Source organism: Ammospiza caudacuta, chromosome 1 (genome assembly GCF_027887145.1).
Source record: "Ammospiza caudacuta isolate bAmmCau1 chromosome 1, bAmmCau1.pri, whole genome shotgun sequence".
Classification (NCBI taxonomy): Eukaryota; Metazoa; Chordata; class Aves; order Passeriformes; family Passerellidae; genus Ammospiza; species Ammospiza caudacuta.
The window spans coordinates 100468331-100491687 of NC_080593.1; the positions used below are offsets into that span (position 1 = coordinate 100468331).

General features: G+C 35.8%; 1 protein-coding gene across 1 annotated transcript in view; it reads right to left on the minus strand.

Moving 5' to 3' along the window:
* Nucleotides 1–23357, minus strand: part of CDH7 (cadherin 7) — a 70947-nt gene that overhangs the window by 30887 nt on the left and 16703 nt on the right. Inside the window, exons 2-3 of the mRNA XM_058820111.1 lie at nucleotides 9343–9637; nucleotides 1745–1864 (exon numbers count right to left, since the gene is read on the minus strand). Of these exons, the coding sequence (XP_058676094.1) occupies nucleotides 1745–1864; nucleotides 9343–9637 (415 nt within the window). The remainder of the gene's footprint in view (nucleotides 1–1744; nucleotides 1865–9342; nucleotides 9638–23357) is intronic.

The window sequence follows — 23357 nt, forward strand, 5'->3', positions numbered from 1 at the left end:
TAAAGAAATTTTTTTATTTAGTAATAAAATACTTAAATACCTGAAGTATTTTTTGTTATGTCCATTTGATGATCTGCATAATTAACAATATGTAATTAATTGACATGAAATGAAAACTAGAAGAAAATTCCACATTTTATTCTTTCAGGTCTGCTGATATGCATCAAAAAATAAATATGCCTTCTCAAAATATGATGATTTTATGAATATTTCATGCCCAGTACATAATACAGCTGCTAACCCTGATTTCCAGAGAGGCAGCCGTTTGCTACTCCAGCACTTAGTGTCAGCAGTAAAAGAAACATAAACAAACTAAATAAAGAAGAGGCACATGGGGACACATATCTCTTCATCTGCTATTTGTTGAATGTTAGCTTAGAGTTTTATTTCTTTTTTCCCTTATGAATGTTGGACTTGCCATTATTCACCTTTGGATTGAAACATTTATTTCACCAACGGACTGCCTGGCACTATTTCACCCATTTTTCAAGAAGTGTGAAAATGCAATTAATATACAATTTAATAGTTTTATTGTTTCTACTTTGCTTTTCCTGGCATGCTTGTTTTTCTGTCATAGTTAAATTACCAGGTAAAGTTACCCAGTCATTTGGAAGCAAACTGTCATGCACACAGGAAATTTGAGTATCACATCCAAGTGATGAAAATGTATGCAAACATTTCAGTCTGAATTCTTCAATATTTTTATTTAACAGAAACTACCATATTATTTTTCACTGGTTGCCTGTAGCCATCATCACAACATACATGGTATATAAGCACACATGGAGAGGGAGAAAAAGAGAGAAAACCTATGAATAATACTCATTGGAGGGAAAAGGACAGTGCTATATATCCCTGCTGAGCATGGATCTGCTGCAATGTGGAGATAATTATAGTAGTTATTTCTGCAAATTTAGATGCTGCTAAATAGAGTGTGACTTTTTTGGTCACAATATTGGGACTCAGGTCTGATTCATATCATGGATCGTTTATAATTAAAAGGGTGATATTTTTTTTCTTTTGTCTCAGCTTGGTTATATCCAAAATGAAGATTATAACTCTTCTCTTGGTAGGTGTAAGTGAAGGCTGAAGCACTAAATTGAAATGAGCAAAAACCTACTTTCCTGCATTATGAAAAGTCCAGCAGAATGGGTAATATTTATAAAAACAACAGAAGATTAAAGGTTGCATTTGGTCGTGGCTTAAAAATATTCACATTTTAAGAAAATTATAAAAACAAAGCTTCACTAGCAATATGTTTTGAAAGTGGCCGCAAAATATTATCTGACAAGCATAAGAAGCACAGTGTGTCCTTCTTCAAATTAATAAAGAAGGGATTCATTTTCCACAACTAAACTTCACTTTGAAAAGTAGAATGGAGAGTAATTGAGCCTTAAATATATTCTTATGGAACCTGACTGTGTGACATTTAGATATTTCTGAAATCTGCAAAAATGTTCAATGAATTTTGAAATTTTCACTGAAAAGAGAGATGACAATGGGCAGCAGACCAATTAGCTGGTAGATTGATAAAATAATAAATTCCATTCCAGCAAAGTCTCTTTATTACATAGCTCAGACATATGGCTTTCATAATGCATTCTAAACAATAAGAGATTAAATATCAACAAAACACGAATGCATTCAATTAACAATGTGATCATATTAATAAGTTCCTACCAAGTTATAATGAACACTTTCCTCTTTTTCTCAACATTACTGCAAAGGGTTTATGTACATTTACCTGTTTTGGGCTCCACAGAGAAGTAAGGCTGTCCTTGCAATATGCTGTAAACCACTCGAGCACTGTTGCCGTAAGTAGGATCATCTGCATCAGTGGCTGTCACTTGAACCACAGAGGTACCTGTAAAACGTTTGAGGGACTGTTGCACACGAAAGAGAGAAAAATCTGAACTACACTTACTCTATATGCTGTGCCAGTACATATCTGGAACAGTGTGAGGTGGCTTCTCACAACTGCTCATCATTTCCATGCTGACTCTGTTTACTGAATCAGGTTTTATTTGTAAACCGGTAGTATCAGCTACTACAGAATTCCATCTTCCCAAATAGTCACAAGCATTGATTCACAGCAGTAAAATCATCTCACTCATTAGCTCCTCCTCTCTATCTCTGCCTTTGTCTGGTGGAGGATGTGTCAGCAAAATTTCAGTAATGATGGTGAAGCCTGAAGTTTTTTTGAGTATGAAATACAGTAGTAGTAGTTTTCCTTTTAAGAGAAGTCTGCTTGCTGAAATTGTAATAACTCATAAGAAATTCAAATATACATACATATATATGTTTTACAAATTTTGATAAATGTACACAGAATTATTGTTAGTCTATAGAATTGTTTACTGCTTCATAAAGAGATGGCTGAAGAGTTTCTGTCTCAGCTCAGAGAAAATCTGGTGAAAGTGATCTCTAAATTCCTTTAAAAAGCAATAATTTCACTCAATAATTTGCAATACTGATTTCCTTCAATACATCTGCAATATCAATTGTGGTGGTTATCTATTGTGTAAAGATTCCTCAAGCAAAAAATGTCTCTATTTTAACAGAAATAAGAAATAAAAATTTCTAACTGGCTAACAAGAAGGTTATGTTTTGTGAGGATCTCATTCTGCATCCATCTCCTATTCATTATGTTCTCCATGTCAGTTCCCATTTGTTTTGTTCTAGACAACAGCTTTCATGGTGTATGCTGAGAGCAGAATAAAATAACACTTGGAGCCAGGGCCTTGGCCATAGTCACCATCCTTTGATAGACAGAAAAGATTATTTTTTCTCACTGGCAGATTGTCTGTAACATTCAGACCTTCCATTGACCAGCACAGGGACCCGTTTGGAGGTGAGACTGCAAATTAATATTGTGTCAATTTGGCAGATGCTCAGTAAAAATCTTCAAGAGAGGATCAGATTGCTTCATAGACTTTATTTATTCACGCAATTAGAGAGAAGCATTTTTTAAACACAACGTTCATTTTCTGAAAGGACAAGCTTTTGACATCTGAAAATGAGACCAGCAAGCCTCGAAATGACTTTTTAAGAATAAACTGCAATAGCAAGTATCCATGTTGAACTTAACATAAATAGTATTCTGGTCAGTTTTACTTGGAATGTTCAGGAAATGGGAGAAAGCTCTGAAATTCTTTTTACCTTTTATAGTATATCACTCATCCATTTTCCTCATCTTTTCCATTCTGAGTTAAGTAGGACATCATAAATGGAACCTAAGACTCAAACTTTGGAGCAAGGATTAAGGGCAGCCCTCCATAAAATGGAACAGACTGCAAAGGATGGGTCCTGCTTGAAAGAATTCTGACCAGAAATGATCATTCGTAAAACAAATTTATTGGGGTTATGGCCTAATTAGCCAACATTCCTGATCTCTATTCCCGAAGTATCCACGACAAAGTAGTAGCGTTGCAATTCCATTTAAATGCAATTTTTCTGTCTTGTGACCAGTCTAATATTTTTGGACAGGGAAAAGGTTCTTCCCAACCTGAAATTTCACATGCAATTATTAAGTAGATAGAAATTTTAAAAAGAAGATTGCTAGTTAATTCATCAAGTCTTTTATAAGTTTTGGGACCTAAAAATACATCCATTTTCTGTTCACCAGTAACTAAGAGCTTTGATTCACTATGTCAAAGTGATTTTACAGATTACTCTATGATGTAATTTCATACAGGGACCTATTTTAAACTTGCCAAAGTCTATCCAGCTTTTGAGAACAAGGGTATAGTAATGACTGTTTGACATCCTGTGTTCTTTGTGAAAGCCAGGCTTACCACATTTACAAAGTCACTAAGCCCTGCCAATGAAGCTTACAAGGTCCGCAAATATTGGCAAAAGTGCTTATAAACCTCTCACACAGTTATGTCTTTCCCCCTGCTCTTGCTGCTTTCAAGGGCCCCAGACCAATACAAGATCAAAGAAATTACAAGCTCTGCAATCTCAGCACAGACATTTTCAAAATACTGCAAGTTTAGAAGTGCTTGTTTGCTGTAAAAATCTATTGATGTAGCAAACAAACCCTCTACATTTCAGGAAATGAATAAAGTCATTATCTGAATTTGATTGTGTCTCTCCTAAAACACATGAATCCTTCAGAAAAGGGTGGGTTTTAAGTAGAAATTCTAACATCAAATCTTTCTGTGATAATTCCATTTAAATGTAATCAGTAACTAAAAAGCAATGGTACTTTTCCAGTCCCTCTGCGCTAATCAACTTCTTCTAAACATCAGTGGGGGAAAGATCTAAAACTAAAACCCATTATATTGTCATTATTTCTTTGTTAATTGCACACACACCAAAAAAAAAAAAAAAAAAAAAGAGCTTTTGAAGCCCCATGCTGAGAGGGAGATTTCTGCGCACCACTTTTTTCAAGAATATGCAAGATAACAGAAGGTATTCTAATTATGTGAAAAGTCCTATGTGTAGGAAATCTGTTCCAAGGAAACAAATGCACAGAAAGATCTGTATTTGTGGATTTCCTGAGATTTTTTCCAGAAGAAGCAGATTGCTCTTGAAGGACAGGAATTCCTTCAGAGTAGGATAACTGCCATGTACTGCTGTTCTAATCTTTCTGCAACGGATTGATGTCAAACTAAAATACTTACTTCCCTTTAAAAAAACCCAAATCATAAAGTTTTGGGGTTACTTATGGATAGTAAATAAATTTAGAAGTGAGGGAAAATGGGTAGTCGCACTGTAGTTCCAAGTACATCACCTGAGAAGAGTTTGTGTTCCTGCACTTAAATTGTCTTCCTTGTGTCTGTGGATGCTTTGCCTCACCCTCCAGCAGAGACAATCAGCTGCCATACCTGCATCCAAGGCTAGGACTGACAGGTAACAGGGACAGTCAACAAATGGTACCACACCTTTACTCCACCCAACAAAATGAGTGTTCCAGTAGATCTAATTTAGTCAATTTGTTCAGAGCCCTGGAGTGCAAGTGTAGACAGGACACTGACCCTACTCCCAACTTTCATCAGTGTCTTAATATCAACTGTGCTTTGCAACTATAACTTAAAATATTAGTTAGAGATATTACTTACAAAATACTTGTGTATTTTGTATGAGTTAAAAAAATAAGCATGCGTTATTTATTTTAAAAATAGCTTTCTTTTGTAAGTATGGATTCCTCAAAAAATATTTTCTCTACAGTTATGTCTTTTTAACAAAACTTGGATATCAGTTCATTAAAAGGAATTCTACATGTAGCAACATCATAAACCTTTTCAACAATTGTAGCAAATACTGAGAAAAAAATCTGTGCTGCTTATTAAAATGCTCCACACAATTCTTTTCTTGATAGTAGTTACAGACTTAATTCTCTGTGACTGGTACAGATTTCTGGTTTTATTTTCAATATTTTTTAAGATAATTTGTAACATAATGTTTACTAGATATTGATAGAGATTACTAAATTACAGTAATCTCAGAATTTGACCTATTAACTCTGATATTAAGGTAAAAGGATGGGAGGATATTTGCAGAGAGGATCTTATATTTAGAATGCTATTTGTACTTAAATTTAGCCAAGTCAAGGCTCAACAATGTTCCTGACACTGCAGAGATTAACCTTTTCTGTGATAGGAAGAGAAAAAGCTAAACTGGTTGCTAAAAATTGAGTTGGAGATCCTTCAACTCAATTTCCATTGGGAAATCTAATGGATCCATTTTGAATTTCTAAGTGCATTATTTTAGAAACCTCTACAGAGCTTTTTAGAAAGCTTGCAAGTAACTTGCAGGATATTTTATGCAAATTTTGAAATAATGTTTTATGAGAAATGATTCTCTGACTTCTGTTTTAATATTGGTGAGATCATTCAAAATAAAACTGGTTTCTAAAACTAGAATAATTTACCAAATGCATAATTTTTAAACTGCACAAACTTATCAATTGAATTGTAGCCACATAAACAAATTGAAAATACACCTTTAAGGCAGTCAGTTATTAAAAGTATTAATTTATATCAATTAATGATGTTCACTATGTCTAACATACAAAACCATTCCATGATGGCATGACATCTCTACGTGGTATCAGCTGCTACTAAAAACATTAAACACCTTCACTATCAAGTTATCCAGGATTTCTGCATGATCCTTATGTACAACAATCCAGACTGGTTCTGCTTGGTTCCTTCTGGTATTTCTATGCTTCCACCACCAGGTCTCACCCACAGCTGATGCAGCAATGCTTCCACAGCCTTTCCCCTCCAGGAGTGTGAAAGGGGAGAGTCAGAACCCTCTTCAGCTCCTCCCTCCCCTCCCACAGCCTCGTTATGTTGCCTTCACTCGGAGAAAAATCTCAAGAATGGTCTCAGATAATCAGCAAGGTCAGACAAAGGGAAGGAGAGGTGGCTTGTGCCTGGAGAGACACTTCATGCAGGTTCTCAAAGCGCACTACACACTGTATAAAGGATGTAAGCCTGATACAGTGCTTTTGCGTGCTTTACGTTGTTATATAAATCAAATATTTCTATCCATCACAGTCAGGGGTAATAAATGGCAAGAGAGATATTTGTTGTGCTGGGTAACAAGCAAAGCTGTTGATATGGCTGGAGAGCAAAGAAGATTAAACAAAACAAAACTATGATGGGCATTGGAATTCTCATCCCTACTTCCCTTGGTTATAACTCAAACAGATCAGTATCCTTTTGTTTGAAATATAATGCTACTCAGTTTTTTAAGTATCAGACACACTTCAAAAAAACATGACAAAAACAAATCCTTATGATTTTCAGATAAGCCATATCTTTGGGGGTTTTGCCACGAATAGATTTATAAGCCATCAAGATATTTACTTTGTTCAGGATAATCAATATAATTGGGCCTGACCCAAATATAATTTAAACCTGACCTGAAGTCATTTCAAATAAAAGAAGAGATTGACTTCAATTAGCCTTAGATAATGTCCAAAAATATTTGTCAAATAAAATACAGAACAATTATACTTGCATAACCAGTCTGTAGGTTAAAGGTTATAGTTTTCCTAGCTTTATAGTTAATTTGGGTTTATAATCCTGTGATCTCTTTCATTTCCTTTAATACCCAATTAAAAATCCTTGTCATGGATACAATTTTAAACAAAATAGGAGAGAGATACTTTGTATCTCCTTAATATTTCATGGATGCTCTAGGTGATTAATTAAAAATTATGTTATATGAATAAAGTATGAATTGCTGTAACTATGTAAGGCAAAAATGCGACAAAGTGCGACAAAGTGTGACAAAGGAATTTCATGTTAATCCTTAACTCTGTAACAATGCAGTATTTGTTAGGTGTGTGATACTAACCATGAAGATGTTTAAAATGTGCAGTTTCAGGAAGTTCATGAATCTGAAACCACCCTTAGTTGACACAAACTTCAGAGAGTGCACTAGTCTCAGTTAATAACTTGGCATAATACTTACCCGAATCGAAAATACATTTGGTGTTGCACAGTCCATGTGGGAGAAAATATCTTTTACTCCTTTATGATTTAAAGATTCAACAAAATATGCAAAGCACCTCATTTTGAAATTGAACATTGTCCTTATGTTCTCCACTGCACACTGTGCACTCCTCACAGATTGATTCCCAATATATTTTTGAAACAAATGGAGCATAGGTAGGAGTAGAGGCATGGATTTGTATGTGTAAGTAAACCTCATATATCTGTAGAAGTTGTCTATACATCAATATGCCAGTGCAAGAAAAGACAGGGGTGAGAAATGCAAAAGTGAAATATGGAGATAATTTCTTTTCAGGTCATAAGACAAAAGTGAAAAAATTCTAACAGTTGCTGCATGCTATACCTTTCTTAAATAATCTTATTCTAAAGTAAAAGAGCATCTTAATTAAGAAAAAAAACAAATTTATTTTAATGCAACATATTTTTCAGGTGTATTATTTAGGTTTTACACTCTTAGATTATCTCTTGTCTAGATTTTTTCAAAGTTCAGAAGTAAAAAGTTCCTAGCATCATATCACAACTTCATCTCCTCCCTGTTACTCTGCAAAAGCTGTGGTGTCTTTCTTCCAAGGCTAGTACTGCCTCTTCAGCCATCCACAAAGTGCTAGAGTGACAATGAGCAAATGCCAGGTATCAATGAGAAATAGTGTCTATGCTCATTACTTAGGAAAATAAATTTATAGAAAACTCATTAGCAATGTTTTACTTATCGTCTATTGACTAAGCTGAGTTTCAAATATATAAGCAATGTTTGCAACTGATTGCTGCAGGGCACTTAGGTAGGGAAGATTTTTTTCTCTCTAGCTCCAATTTAGATGCATTGTTTAACATTCAAAAACACAGGAGATCATACTGAGGAAACTATAGCAAATTTTATGTCCAGCCATACTGTAAGAGTACTACATTTTAATATGGTTTAAAATCAGTTAAACAAAGAAAATCTTTATTTCAATCAGCACAGAACTCTCTCAGGTGGAAGTGGGCTTTCCCATACACATACTTGTAGTAAAGTAGAGTTGGTTTGTTTTGTTTGTTTTCTTTTTTTCTTCTTGTTTTTGTTTGTTTGATTGGTCAGGTTTTTTTGTGCTTGTATTTATGATTTCATCTTAAAGTGACATTTACTGAAACATCTCTGGGCCAAGCCTTAATCTGGTCCGAAAGAGTCAGCTTTCAAAGGAACAGCGGCACCTGACAATGGATGAGCATTTGGTCACTTTATAAGGAAGAGACAGTGGATTTGATTTTGAAATTCTTCCCTAATTCAAATTCAGGAAAAATCAGCCGTTCTTAGTTTCCAGCAAAGGGTCTGAAGCCTCTAGGACCCATTCTTCTCTGATTTCAGTAGAACTTCGAACTATCTCAAGTTGTACCCCAGTTCCTGCTGCTTGCCTACATTCCCCAGAAAATGGAATTTCAGTGTAAGAAAGAAATATCCAACAAACTATTACTAAAACGTGCAAAACTTTAAAAAAAATTATGCTATTCACTATCAGGAACTTGAGGAGCTGGTTATGAAAAGACCTTATCTGAATGAAATTATAAATTACAACCTCTGAGTACCGTAACATAGGTGTGAAACCTATTACTGTTAATGGGAATGATAAAACAAAGCCTCTGGGCCCTGGAATGAGAAATGCACCATAAAATGGTTATCTGAATCCTTGCATAGCTATTTGAGTTTCACAATATTTTTGAAAGGGTAAATACTTAATCTAGCATGTTATTTCCAGTTTAGTCTTGAAACATCTAACTGTTGCAGGTGCCTCATAGATAATTAAGTAGCTTAGTGCGAAACAGTAAAAAAATAATGAAACTTTTAAAAAGGCAATAGGAACAAATTTCCCACAACACCAACAGTGTACTTTGCACTTACCCACAGGAGACATCTCAGGAACTCCAGCAGTGTAGGGACCATCCAGAAATTTTGGCTCATTGTCATTGATGTCCTGAATCTTAATGACGAACTCAGACTCTGGCTCCACGGGTTTATTAGTCAGCCTATCTAGAGCTTGTGCTCGGAGCGTGTAGTAGGCCTGCTCCTCTCGGTCCAGCCTCTTTGTAGCATGAATATCCCCCGTGTTCTCATCAATAATGAAAATGGAACTTGCCCCTTCGCCTGACAAGATGTATTTGATGGAACCATCTCCTTTATCAACATCAGAGTGAAGCTGGTGAAAAATTGATGAGAGATGAGATTAACTTACAAGAGAGTCAGTGGCATGGAGATATGTAAAAAAAAATAATTCCTGTGTTGAGCAGTAGTACACGAAATTTTATTGTTCCTGGAAATATAAGCTGAATGTTTATCACATACCGCATGTGTGTGACCATTATAATCTGTAAATTTGCTCCTTTAAGCACAAAAACTTCATTCTTTCCTGCAAAAAAACCTCACTCTTCTAATGCCAGATTCTTACATAGGCAAACACATGCACACATATGATCATAACCATGACTTCACTCCTATCTGAATTTAACTACATTGTTCACTTCAGTTTATAGTCCTTCTGAAGGGTGAGACTTAAAACAAATAGCGGTATAAACTTCATGTCAGTGTGTGTTTGTTCTTGTGTGTATATATGTATTTTCTCAGTGTTTACTGCAGAGAGCAGTAAAATATGTCAAATATTTTTCATGAGGCAAAGCAGCAGGTACTGATCTCTTCACTCTCATGACCAGTGACAGAATTCAAGAGAATGGCATGAAGCTAAGTTAGGGGAGGTTTAGGTTGGATAGGAGGAAAGTTTTTCAATAAGAGGGTGGTTGGGCACTGGAGCGGGCTCTCCAGGGAAGTGGTCCAGCACCAAGCCTGACAGAGTTCAAGAAGCATTTGGACAATGCTCCCAGGCACGTGGTGGGACTCCTGTGGTTTCCTGTGCAAGGCCATGGGCTGGACTTGATTATCTTGAAAAGTCCCTTCCAGTTCAGCGTATTCTATGATTCTATAAAATGAAGTAAAATGTACTGGTTGATAAATTGCTCACTACTATCTGATGGGCCTGTAACTTCAATTCCTCACTTCCATATCTTCCTTTTCATTATCTAATTACAGAAAAATGCAGACTCTGAGAAAGACCAAGGTGTCCTGGCACTTTTTGGAAGCACACAGCATGGAAAGTCAGGTGCGGTTTCCCTGGGACTACTTGTAGTAGGCACACAAGAAACACACGTCAGCAGGTCAAAATGTATCTCCCATTAGAAAGGCAAGATAGGCTTACAGAAAATTTTTTTCCTCATCACTCAAGGTATTTTAACTTACAGAGAAGGATTCCACAGGTTTTCTAGCTTTTTTTCATCTTCCTGTTACAGAACACAGACTCAAACACCTATTACATACTTCTCAAACTTGCATCAAGACTGTAATTGATCTGGATATCATGTTATAGTAACATGCACATATGATATATTTAATACTGTACAAGTGAAAAGAATTCCAGTAAAATTTAAATTTTCTTGCTTGTTAAATGTGGATTAATTTGTAGCTGAAGACAGTGTTAAATATGCTTGGGTTTTTCTATCTCATATCTTCATTGTACCTGCCCTAATTCCATGTTATCTTGAGTTTGGAGGTACATCCACTGTCATCACCATCATCATCACAATTTCCATCATTAATTTTTTTTTTCTTTCTGTTATGAGTATCACTGTGACAGTATTCACTTCCCAAATACATGGAGAAAATTGTTATCTTGGGCATGACTTAGCACAGCTGCAAAATATTTTCCTATTTCAGCAGGGAAGTATTCATGCTCAGTTTTGAATTTTTCAGCTGGATAAAAAGCTGCCTATTTTTTTACACATTATTTCCCTTACAATGTTTGGACATCTCATACTTATGCAATTACAGTGCACTTCTCTCTTTTAAGACAGAAATGGAATCCAGAGCTTTGGACTGGATCAGATAAACAGAACTAGGATATCTAGATCAGATTAGCTACATTATTTTGAAATATGATTTACCCTTATTCTCCTGCTACCTAAATCCAGAGACACATAAACAAGCCTAAGATTTCTTTTGTGGAGTTCCCTGAACATTTAAAGCCCAACTTCTCTGCACACACAGGAATAAACCGTGTTAACACTGTGAGCAGGCCATGGTAAAACGTATCTCACTATCAGGCTCTTTTGAGATCCATAGCAGAGTATTCCTCAGTCCCAGTGGCTGGGGTTTATTGAACAAACCATACCTCTGTTCAACTCACACATTTGACAGCTGGGGCTTTCAATGCTTTTTCAAACTTGACTGGAAGAAGTATCCATCTTCCCTACAGAGGAGCAGTGGCCTGTGCAAGTAAGAATCTGTCTAACTTGTCTTTGATTTTGTTTGACCTTTTTTTCCTTCCTCTTTCTTTCTCTAATATCTACTTCAGGGTGCATATGTCTCCTGTGTGCTACAGAGGAACTTTCTGTGTTTCCCTACATAGCCAGAATCCTACAGTCTAGACTGACATGCTGAGTATCACATTTCACAAGAACTGAGGTTATGGGATACAAGAATTCCATGCCTGTATCTTTCTTAAGTGATTCTGTTTTCCTCATACCCCATATTCTTGCTGGTCTTTCTGGGGTGGCTGAGACTCTCACATTATCCCTGTAAAGGCTGTTCCACCTTTTCTGGCATACTTTAGGATGGATGCTGGATGAGAGAAAAGCAGAGGACACCAGCATACCCAGCATTTCATCAGGTAGAGCAGTTTTCTGAACGTTAGAGATGTACAAGTAAATCTCTTCAAGCAGAGAAAGGAAAGTTTCCACATCTCAGTTGCTGAGAGCAACACAGTGCTGTCCTATGGGGCTGGAGCTGAGCCCATCAGCACACCACAGTGCTCTCAAATTGCAGGGCTGCACAGCCTACCTTTTACCTTGTATCTACATCCAGCCCTATGCCAAATAACTAACCAGCACTGCTTTGAAAAAAAATCAAAAAGAGACCTTCGGGGGAGAGGCCAGTAAATCCTTGAAGATGCACTGAGCAAGACTTTCACATCCCAGGGAAAGGAGAAATACTGTAGCTTCAGCATTTCCCATTTGCTCACTCAGTGGGTTACTGATTAACAGCACATTGTTCTTTAAGGAGTTCCTCTTTGAGGTCCATAAATCTCCTCATGGATTGCACTACAGTGGCTGGTGACCTGGAGTGAAATGCTGAGCAGAAGCCACTTTTTGGAACGATGCCTTGGTAAGAAAACTGCTACCACATGGATTAGTAAAGTGATTAGTGAGGACCTTTGTTATTCCAAGGTTAAGGCTCTGGAACAGCAAACTTCTTTGCACCCTTTATTAAAACTTTGCTCTACTAAGCATTTAAAAACTGTGCTGGTCCATGCTCAAATTAGTAATGTACCATTCTCTACCTACTTAACCCCAGGAAGGTGATATAGCTCAAGATTTAGTTTATCTTTGGCACTATGCAATAATCAATTCAGCGTAAAGCACTCTAAAGAGATTTTTTTCAACACTTTTATATGCTTTTTAGAGGAGATCTGAGAAAACTTAAAAGTACAGTACAAGAGAACAACGCAAAAAAGAAAAAAAGTACTTCGCTGAAAATATTGAGAATTTTGATTCAGTTTTCATATAGAGAAACTATATTCCAGTTTCACACAACATAATTCTTCCATATGGTGATCTTCAAAGTCATTAATGCAAAGACATCAATGCTGTGCAACTATGAACAAAATCTTTGAATTCTGATGCCCTGTATGATATTCACAGCTCTGCTACTACCAAACACGACTGCAAACTACCTGGGATTCCAGATACTTAATTTAACATCATAGGAAGTGAGAAGTACAATTTTCCATATAACATTGGCTTTAGAAAACATTTTGTACATTTTTAATTGTTGTCAGGCTTTTTTGTTATTTTGTTGTTGTGTTCAGGTATTCTTTGCCCCTTTTTTATAGAAGAAATACATTAAATAATAAGACCTAGGATTTTTATTTATTCTTGTTATTAATTTTGCAACAAGAAATCCTCAGGACAGTAGTACTTTGCAGGAAGATTCCACAAAGCATCTCTGGCTGTGCCATCTGCCAGCTTGTCTTTCATTCCTCCCACTTTCTACAGGGCCATTCTGGTAGGAACCAGAACTATGTTCAATCTGTATATGCACATGGGGACTATGACTTTAGAAGTAAAGAGGCTCAAGACAAAGTCACTTTCAAATTGTTGCTTCAAGAGACATGGAGGATTCAAGGATTCATTCAGTAAATCTCATCTGGTTCCATTCTGGGTCATCCCAGACAATTCCTCTTTCAGAATCAGTTTGCCATGGGTATTGTAAATAAAACACCCTGTTTTCAGAAAGAGGGATGATAGAGACAGAGCAGGTGTATGCTTCCAATCCATCTCATCCATTGCCACCTCTACACAATATCCATGATTGTGGCTCTCCAGTTTGCCTTGCCTTTCACTTGGCTTATTTTCAGTACAAGATTCATGATCCAATTCTTGTATGCTGATCCTAGAGCTTTTTTGTTGCATACTGCATATATTTAATGTGAAGATTCTAAGAGTTCTGGATTTGGGTGATCCCTGCATATACAAGAGTACGTGAGAACAGGAAAAGGAAGCAACAATCCTCTAGAGAGAGATGATGTACTTTTTACCAGGAGGATAACTTTTGATGTGCTAGGAAGGTTAGCAGAGAGCAAACAGATCTAATAATAAAAGCCACATAAGCCTTGTTGAGGCAGAGGGACAATGTACATAAAAAGTGAACTTTTTTTTGTTCTTTAGAAGATAATTTATAGTTGACTCTGAACTCAAGCTAAAAAAAGCACTTAAACTCTTTAGGCTCTCAGTTTTAGAAAATACTTGCTGGATATGTGTGAGAGCTGGAAGCAGTCAGCTTCACTAAAGAGCAAAGGTGTTATTACCATAACTCTTTTAATAAACCAAATTTTTTCTCAGATTTTTTTGACCCTACAGCAATATAGCTTACTCTAGTGTCTCCCCTAATCATTTATGTCTATGTGGACTTTTAGGCTGGTAATTATTCTAGGGAAATCTAAATAAAAGGTTTTTTTCAAAATTCCCAATACTCAACAGTTTCTAGATATTGCCTATTTTAAAATCTGTACAACTAACAATGATATCCTTTAGTTATCACTTGCCATTAAAGCAATAAAGCAGTATTTCCAATAGAAAAGGAGAATAATTTTTCTGAGTAAGCAGAGATATTGCACTGAAGTATTAAAAGCATTTAAAGTACTAAAAGCAGCTTATCTGGCCGCTACTCATCTCTTGTATGTCTGAATGGGAGGCTTGCTCTTTTTCTGATTTTCAGTTCAGGCTCCTTTAAAGCAGGTGCAATGTTCATATGCCTCTCTTTTCTGATTTATCTTCCTTAAAGATCTATCTTTGCTTTTGCTTCTCTCTGTGCCAGCATGGTTAATGATTCATTACAGAGGTTATAGATTATTGGTGAAGAAGAAAATCAAAGGGAGAACATGAGGAGCTGATGGTTTTTTTACACTAGCAGAATGACAGAAGCAATGGAGATAAAGAGATGGACAGGAGAAACATCAGATGCTTCAATACAATCCAGATTCATTGCTCTCTAAGACCAAAGGAAATGTGCTCTCCTTTGCAGAACTGAAATGTTTCCTCAAGGAGGATTTGCCTTGTCTGCACCCCTTCCTTTCTCTCTATGAAAGCAACTAGAAAGGGAGGAGAGGAATGAAAACTGCCTCCTCCTCATGCCCTGTGCAGCATCCATCATTATTTGTGATATGGAACTGTCAGGACTTTATTCCTGCCTCCTCATAAAATGCAAGGAGGCACTAAGAATCAAAAACAACGATGAAAAAGGAAAAAACCTCCAAACTAGAAGCAGTCTTCTTGTCCATTTTATAACCATAATTTACTATCACAAAACAACTGAGACCAGATTGTGGGAAGAATAAACTTTTCTTCATGCCACCTTGTCCCCCTCATCCTTCTGGGATGACTTAAAAAGAGTATATAAAGATTGAGTATGTAATTTCTAAAAGGCTAAAGAAAGCTGGTGATTTGAAACAAAACCACCATTTTTCCACTTCTATTAATTTTGGTCATCACAACAGCCATGTTCTTAAAACTGCCGTTCTCGGATTTTCTTGAAGTCAATATTTATTATGGTTACACATACAAAGTTTTCAAATCCTTTTTCCCCTCAGATTAGTATGTGTTTTGTGATGACTCATAAAGTACTAGATATTTAGAGGGGTTTTACCTCCTTTTCTTTTTCTTTTCTTTTAATGTAACAATATATTTATTAACTATCAGGATAACTAAGGATTCAGTGCTGGTGCTTTGGAACAATTTCAATGCAAATAATAGCTAATACTTAAAATTTAACCTAGATGATGTAGTTAACATTTCATTAAAATCTAATGTGCATACATACCACGTTTCTGCAATGTCTAAGGGCTTCACAAACCCATTAGCTACTAATAGGATCATTGTTTTCAGAGGGAGCCATGAAACTATCATTCTTGTAAACTGAAACCATATTTCAGTAGCAACAGCCTAAGACATCTTTTTAAATTTATCTTTCAGTCTGTTTATGGAAGTCATGAGGGAAAGAAAAAGATTCCTCAACATTTTATTGATGTCAGCAAAGGCCTGTGATTCAAATAATTGACTTTATACCCAGGCACCAGTGAAAGTATTATTCAGTAGGTAATGATTTTCTTATAAAAGTCTATTCTCCAAGAAACGTTGAGAAAGTGATAAAGGAGCTCCTGGAGGGCTTTTGTTTGCTTTTGGTTTTATTAATTTATGTAAAACTATAGTATAAGCCTAGGCTCAGAAAGAAATACGCTGTCTCCATTCTGTGCTTCCAGCACAACAGATAATACTGAGGACAAGAGATCAAGTCAATATAATCGGCTATCCCCAAAACTCCAACACATTTAATTAGAGTTTGAACAGAAGGAATCTGCTTGTAATGCTGCCAGAGTTTCTGTGTCTCAGCAATGTTGTCAGCATAGTGGGGAACCAGCACAGGCAACGGCGTCACTGTGGCACAATTTGCCATGTTGACATACTGGCAATTTCATGCACTGTTTTGTTGCCTTCAGACTTGCTCTTTGTCAGGCAAGTGCAGAGACAGTCACAAGGGAATGCAACAAGGTCTCATGCTGCAGACCACAGTATAACCACGTTATATTTATCTAACACAAGGAGTTGGTGACAGGGTTGCTAAAAATCTGGTCAGCCCAGACAAGACCTCTCTTCTGACTTGATTTAAAATATCCAAAACAATGTCTGGAGTGCTCAGAGCTCACTAAAGACCTAAGAACTTCTGAGATAATTGAGGTCCAGGACATTTCAGAGATCTCCTCACATTCAGCACTGACCTTACAGACTGCCTGAACTCAGACTGCCTCTGAATCATATTTTGTTTTGACACAGGTAATACTAGAGTCCTATGAAGGACCACAAGGCAGATATATATCTGCCCAGGATCACCACATATGCAATGAGGTCATCAAAAACTACCTATCAAATGATCACATTTCAGATTCAAGGTAAAACCAAGGTACATCCCTTTGGGAGTATCAGTTTTCATCCCACAGATTGTCCTCAAAAGTCCTCCTGCAGGCAAAATGTATGACATTTGGTGTAATTTGAACCTTCAAGACCTTCATAATTCAACAGTATATAAAACCAGTGAGAATAAAGCTTTGTCTACAATCAAGGTATCCAGTCATTTTTAAGAAAGCAGAGGATGATGCAAAATAAATACAAATGTTTAACAAGAAAGAGAAAAAAATAAATAAACAAATAAAAGGTAAAAATATTCACAAACCAAAAGCCAAAGTGAACATGGATATACCTGAAGTGCAAGAATAGTACTTCAGAGAAATGTTGTGTAACTTTACCATCATCTTCTTTTCATACACTGCTTAATGCAACAGCAATTTAAAAAAATGATTACCTGAAACTGGTCAAGTGTCATTTTATTGAGGATGTGCAATACCACTACTCCAAGTGTACAGAAAAAAACAAAAACAAAAAAAAAGGAGGTAAAAAAAAAAAGGAAGAAGTTGAAATTTAAATTGCCATTGGTTTCAAAGTCCTGAGATCAGAGGAGAAAACAAAATAAATATGATTAATAGGCTGGGAGAGTATTATAACTGTCAGCTAACTTTGAGTGAACTAGGTATTTTTCTTTAGAAAAACAATCCTCAAACAATCCTTAATTCCGCTGTTAATACAGTTTTTGAACTGCTTTTCTGTTACAGAATGAATGTTTCTTGCCTAAGAAACTAAAATACTAAGAATTTGTATTAATTTACTTATGCTCTTCCATCATCACACTTGGAATAAGCAGTTAGGTTTTACTATTCCCTCTGTCCTCTGTATTGTTTCCAAATAAAATTTCAGAGTTTAGTTAAAGTCTTTATACAGCCCTTATTCTTTTAAGTGGTAGGTCAGTGCTCCAGGAAGATAATAATCTTATCACCTCAGCCACATGAAGTGAAGTGAATATTTAATTTTGCCAACCTTTCGAAAATGGGGGTTAAAGAGGAAAAGGAACAGTGAAACTTCATTTCCTTGATGGCTACTGTTCAAACAAAATTCAAATTAGAAGTACTAAAATTCTAAATCTTTCACTTCATAATATTCCAGTTAGCATCTAAGTAAGCCCTCAAGGCTTCTAGGTTGAAGACAAAGTTCAGAAGAATAGTCCCCCTTGGAATAACCGATACTGTCATCTAAAGGCTATTGAATTGAATAATTAATAGGAAATACTGAAAACATGATGTGATAAGAGCATCCATGTCACGTTTCTATGATATTGCTTCTCTTAATAATACTCAACTGTGTCTGTAGCGTTCTCTCTCCTCGTGTATACTCACATAATGTAGGTCTTTATATAGACAGAGATTGTATATCTATACATACGTTTAAGTGTGTGTACGTACATGTACACATGTGTATACAAACAGATGTACCCTTTCCTTTTCTGTCCTTTTCCAGTCTCTGCAGCTGCTGTAGTCACAAATCTGTGCCTTTTCCGCTCCCCAGTTTTAATAAGAGCACAAAATGCCCTGTGGCGACAGGGAATTGTGCAGCCAGCCCATTAAGTTTGCTGCAGCGACAGGAGGAACTCAGAAGCAGCTGCTGCTGTGGAGGGAGCTGAGTGGGCATATGTAGCTGGCTGAGTATTCTTGAGGAGTTTTAATGGGCCATCATCATGACATGTCACTCCCCAAAATGACTGTTTGTCATTCACTCTCGTAAAAAGACAGTTTGGCAGCTTTGGGAGGTAGAAACCATCTGCATACTGTGCATCATCACGTGCTAATTGCATAATATTTATTGGGGGTGGGGGGACAGCAATACTGTATTGTAGCACCACCAAGAGCCTATAGATAACATAACACGTTCATAACAAGAAGTGCAAAAAAGGAGACCTGCTTTCGCCTCATACTCAGGCTTCAAACTTTTCAGAAATCGGCTTCCTAGAATGGAAACAGACCACACTGTTTGCAGACAACATGTACACTGGAATCCTTACAGAGCTTTTCAATATTCAGCATTGCATGGGGTTTTTGGTTCAGTTGTTTTCTCTTTTTTTTTTTTTTTGGTGGTGGTGGTGGTGGTGGTGATGTTTGTTTTCTTCCCCACACTACTCTCAATCTATCAGTATTTATTCCTAGGAGTACTCATTCTACACACATCAGAAAAAAAATCAGCATCATTGACAAACCAACATAGAATGGATTTACCATCTGACTTACTTTTTCATATAAAACCAGCTGGTTTTAGGCAAATAGACTTAATTTTTGCTTAAAGAAACTAATGACTCAAACCTCATTTATACAACTGCCTAATACAATTAAATCATGTGAAAAAAACACTGCAGGGAAACTCTAAATCTTTGCTCTTACTAGCTCTATTTTGGGTCTTGCTTCTTCTCCAGGGAAAGGCCTAAGTTCACTTCCATAGATGCCAACAGAATTTCCACATGATCCATATCTATTCATAGTGCACCAAACAACTTGCTGTTATATACTAAAGCAACGGATTTGCTGGTCCAGTGGTTTGATTTATTTTGTTGCCAAGAATCACTGAAGCTGTAAGACAAAATTCCCTTAAAGTCACTACACTCTATTTCAGCAGTATAATAAACTTGCTTCAAGGATGCTTCCTTCCTGCCTTCTCCATATATGGCTTCTACAAATGTGTTCAGGCTTTAAAAATGTAGCATGTCAAACAAATACCAAAGTTCTCAGCATATTTCATAGAATATTATCTCTGGGCTAGCAGATGTTCATGGGCTTGAAAAGTTTATGTATGTGTAGCAGCTTGCAGAAACAGAACCTTCAAGAAACTTCTCTCATTCTTCTTCTCAAATTACTTCCTCACTCTATGTGCAATAATTTCTGTTTGCACAGTATTAGCACGCATACAGTGAAGTACTGTTTCTTGAGCATGTATTTTTCAGGAACGAAACACATACATAAGTGCACAAATATGTAAATTTATAGGAATATGTATATTTTCCCTTCTTATACCACTGTACATACTTCTGTTAGTTATTTCAGTACAGTTTATTTTTTTAGTAAGTTAGTTAGTTATTATGACCAGACAATGCATGCATGCACTGTCCCTTATATCTCAGAAAGAAGGGAAAGAGAGTAAATGAAACAAGAAAAGCAGTAACAGAATTTATGTACCTTCAATAATGAAAAATTAATGCTTTTACTTTTTTATCTCTCCTTGAAAACAGAAATAAGACATTAGAATACAAATATGGTAATTGGAAAGTTGTTACTCCCATAATGCTTTTTCTACTCAGCCATAATAATTTGGGACTAGGATTTCAACCATGGAAAATGAGAGCACATTAGAGGATCTATTTTTTCATCTCTAACTCAGTAATCTATAGAATCATCTGTAACAGCACTGCACAGGAAAAATAATCATACACACTTCTTGTTTGACTATCATATCAATAATACCAAATTTACAAACAAAAATTCATTTGCTATTACAGTATTTTCTGAGCTATGTACTTATACTGAATGTATTTATTTTAGCTTGGAAATTATACCTCCCATACTGTCTCTTCTTTGTCAAACTACTGATCTATAGTTTAGAGTGATTATCCTCTTTCTGCTTCAACTATCCAAAATAGCTTGCAGCATTGCTTCGTTGATAATGATTTTTCTCATAGGAACCTGCTTCCAAAGAACATTAGTACCAAGGAATAGACACCCAGAGGGTGCAGAGCTTTCTTCGTTTGCTTTTGTTTTGGTTTTGTGTTGTATCAATTCCTCACATTTAATTTGCTTTTGAAAGTTTAACGCTACTAAAGATCGACTCATAATCTTACCTTGTGTGTTAGATGGAAGTGCTGACACACTGAGAGACTGGAAGACAATGGTAAAATACCTAACTGTAAAGCAGTGTCAGTAACTAGGGTTAAGTGTCTGGAGAAGTTTATAACGTACTGGACTACATAAGAGAGTATGATCTGATCATTTTAGTGATTAAAGACTTGCAGTACAGAAAAAATGTAATTAACTCAGCCCACATACTCACTAATCTTTAATTTCCTGAAAACAACTATGGACTTGTTAATCAATATTTAAAGAACCTGTCGGAACAAAACAGAATTTACATGTTGGTCTAAATAAAAATTTTAATTTTTAACAAAAAATGATAGTACAAATGTCAGAGTAACGGTGCTTGTTATTGAGTTTTCTTCTTAAAAAACTAAATTCCTATTGTCTTTCTTTATAAAATTCTGTATATTTGAATGCAATACTTGATGCTGACTTTCAGGAAGATATATAGTCCAATTTAAATTGACAATTCTCCATATGAACAAATTGATTATATGTTATAAAATATTTCACACCATCCAGGTATTTCCCAAAGCATTTTCATAAATTAATCCATAGATCTTCTCACTAAAATCAATGGGACTACTCCTAGACCCAAAGAGCAAAATTAGAATTTTGACACAATGCCCACATTGGATATAATTAGTACCTTGGAAGGTACTTTGTGGAGAAAGTTACAAGTGCCCAGATCTGACAGTGGGTCAAGGAGAAAAGTCAGTAACAGAGAATTTAAACACAAAATTTTACTATAACATTTTAAAATGAGCGAATTGTTGCATATGAAAAGAGCAGGAATGAATATCTATAGTAAAGCATTATTGTTTCCCTGCTAGTATGACAATGTAAGATGAAAAACCAGTACATGGCCAAATAAAGTGGAGAGTATTAGATACCTTCATGTAGACAGTTGTGTTGTAAAATGAGTTCAGGTAAAAAAGAGCAAAATAATCTCTTGGTTAATTTGTGATCATAAACCACAGGTTACTGTTGCTATGTGTTTACATTTCATTTACAATCTCTTTTAGAGTCTGGCTTGATAAACACCCTAGTATTTCTGTTAATGCTTTCCATTAACTGCTGTGACCCATTTCTAACTCTGCAGTAAATATAAAAGTAAAGGTAAAACACTGAATGACAAATAAAGCGCTCTCTTTTTCAGCAGACTAGAGGAAAATTTTTATTTTCTTTCCCCTACTATTATGTATTTCACTGAAGGTAGCTTATCATATTGAATTTTACCCAAAAATATTTCTCAAGTCCATCCATCCACCCATATATATATTGGCCTGTAATTCACAGCTCATTGTTTAAAATTCGCTTCAAAACCTGGGGAAATTTAACCTGGTGCCAACACCACATTAAACCTGGTTTAGAATTTTCTAAGTTAGGAAATCATCCTTATCCATGTGGATCATGTCAGGACTTGCTTAACAGTCATGAAAGCTGGTACTAAGCATATGTCTAAGGATCTTTCTGAAACAGCCCCTTAACCCCTGCTCTAAGGGGAAGGTTGCTTTAATGAACATGTGTGTCACATATGCCTAATTATAAGAAGCAGAACTGAAAGATTAAGAGATTTCCTTACATAAATTCACACAGTAGCTGCTCAGTATTCAGAACAAGCTGAAGCAGAGTATGCACAGTAAATATGGACACTTGAAAGTCTGCTTGAAACTGTTCAGATCATTTAAAGTGATCTTTTGTGGATAGATACTTTAAGAACTTTGATTTCTCCCTAGCTTTTTTTTTTTTTTTTTAACCATTCAAACTTGCAGGCCTGCAAGGATTTTCAGCTGATCTCAAGATACTAATTCATATCTTGATAGGCATTTAAACTTCACAGGATTAAGTGCTGGGAAATAAATGTTTTTAATGCCCAGGTTTTCTACTTGTTTTTCAGAAAATATTTGAGGGGGAGGATAATGCCTTATTCAAACCCATAAAAACTGCCTTAACATGAACAATACTAGGTTAATTGTAAATCCTCCCAGCTTAGAAGGATTCTAACAGTTCTATGTAAAAGGCAGTGCTCTCCTAGTGCCTTTTTCTATGCTGGTGTTTACAACAAGCTTTTAACAAAGAAAATCTCATCAAATTTCTCTGCAGTCATTATACCTTGTTTCCTTAAGTCATATGTTGCCATTTCAGATGATGAGAGAGGATATTTATGAGGTAAGACTGAACTTCACTTGTATTTAAAAAAACCAAACAAACAAGGATATGAGATATGCCATATACAATGATGATGCTGAGATTTTTTTCATCTGTTTTCAACATTACATATTCTTACTGTATTTCTTACTCATTGACATTAAATGCTGGTGATACAGGCAATGTATGTGCCACTAATAAACAAATTCTGAGAAAATAGTGAAATGGAAGGTGTTATTTTACACTGCTCATATATACTTGCTGAATCTACCTTAAAATTCAAATTATGCACACCTGTTTCTAATTCTGTAAGCTATTTGGATTCTACTGAAAATTTTAGTGTCTTCTTTCAAAATTGATTTCTGAAGCTTTTAGTATTTCACATATA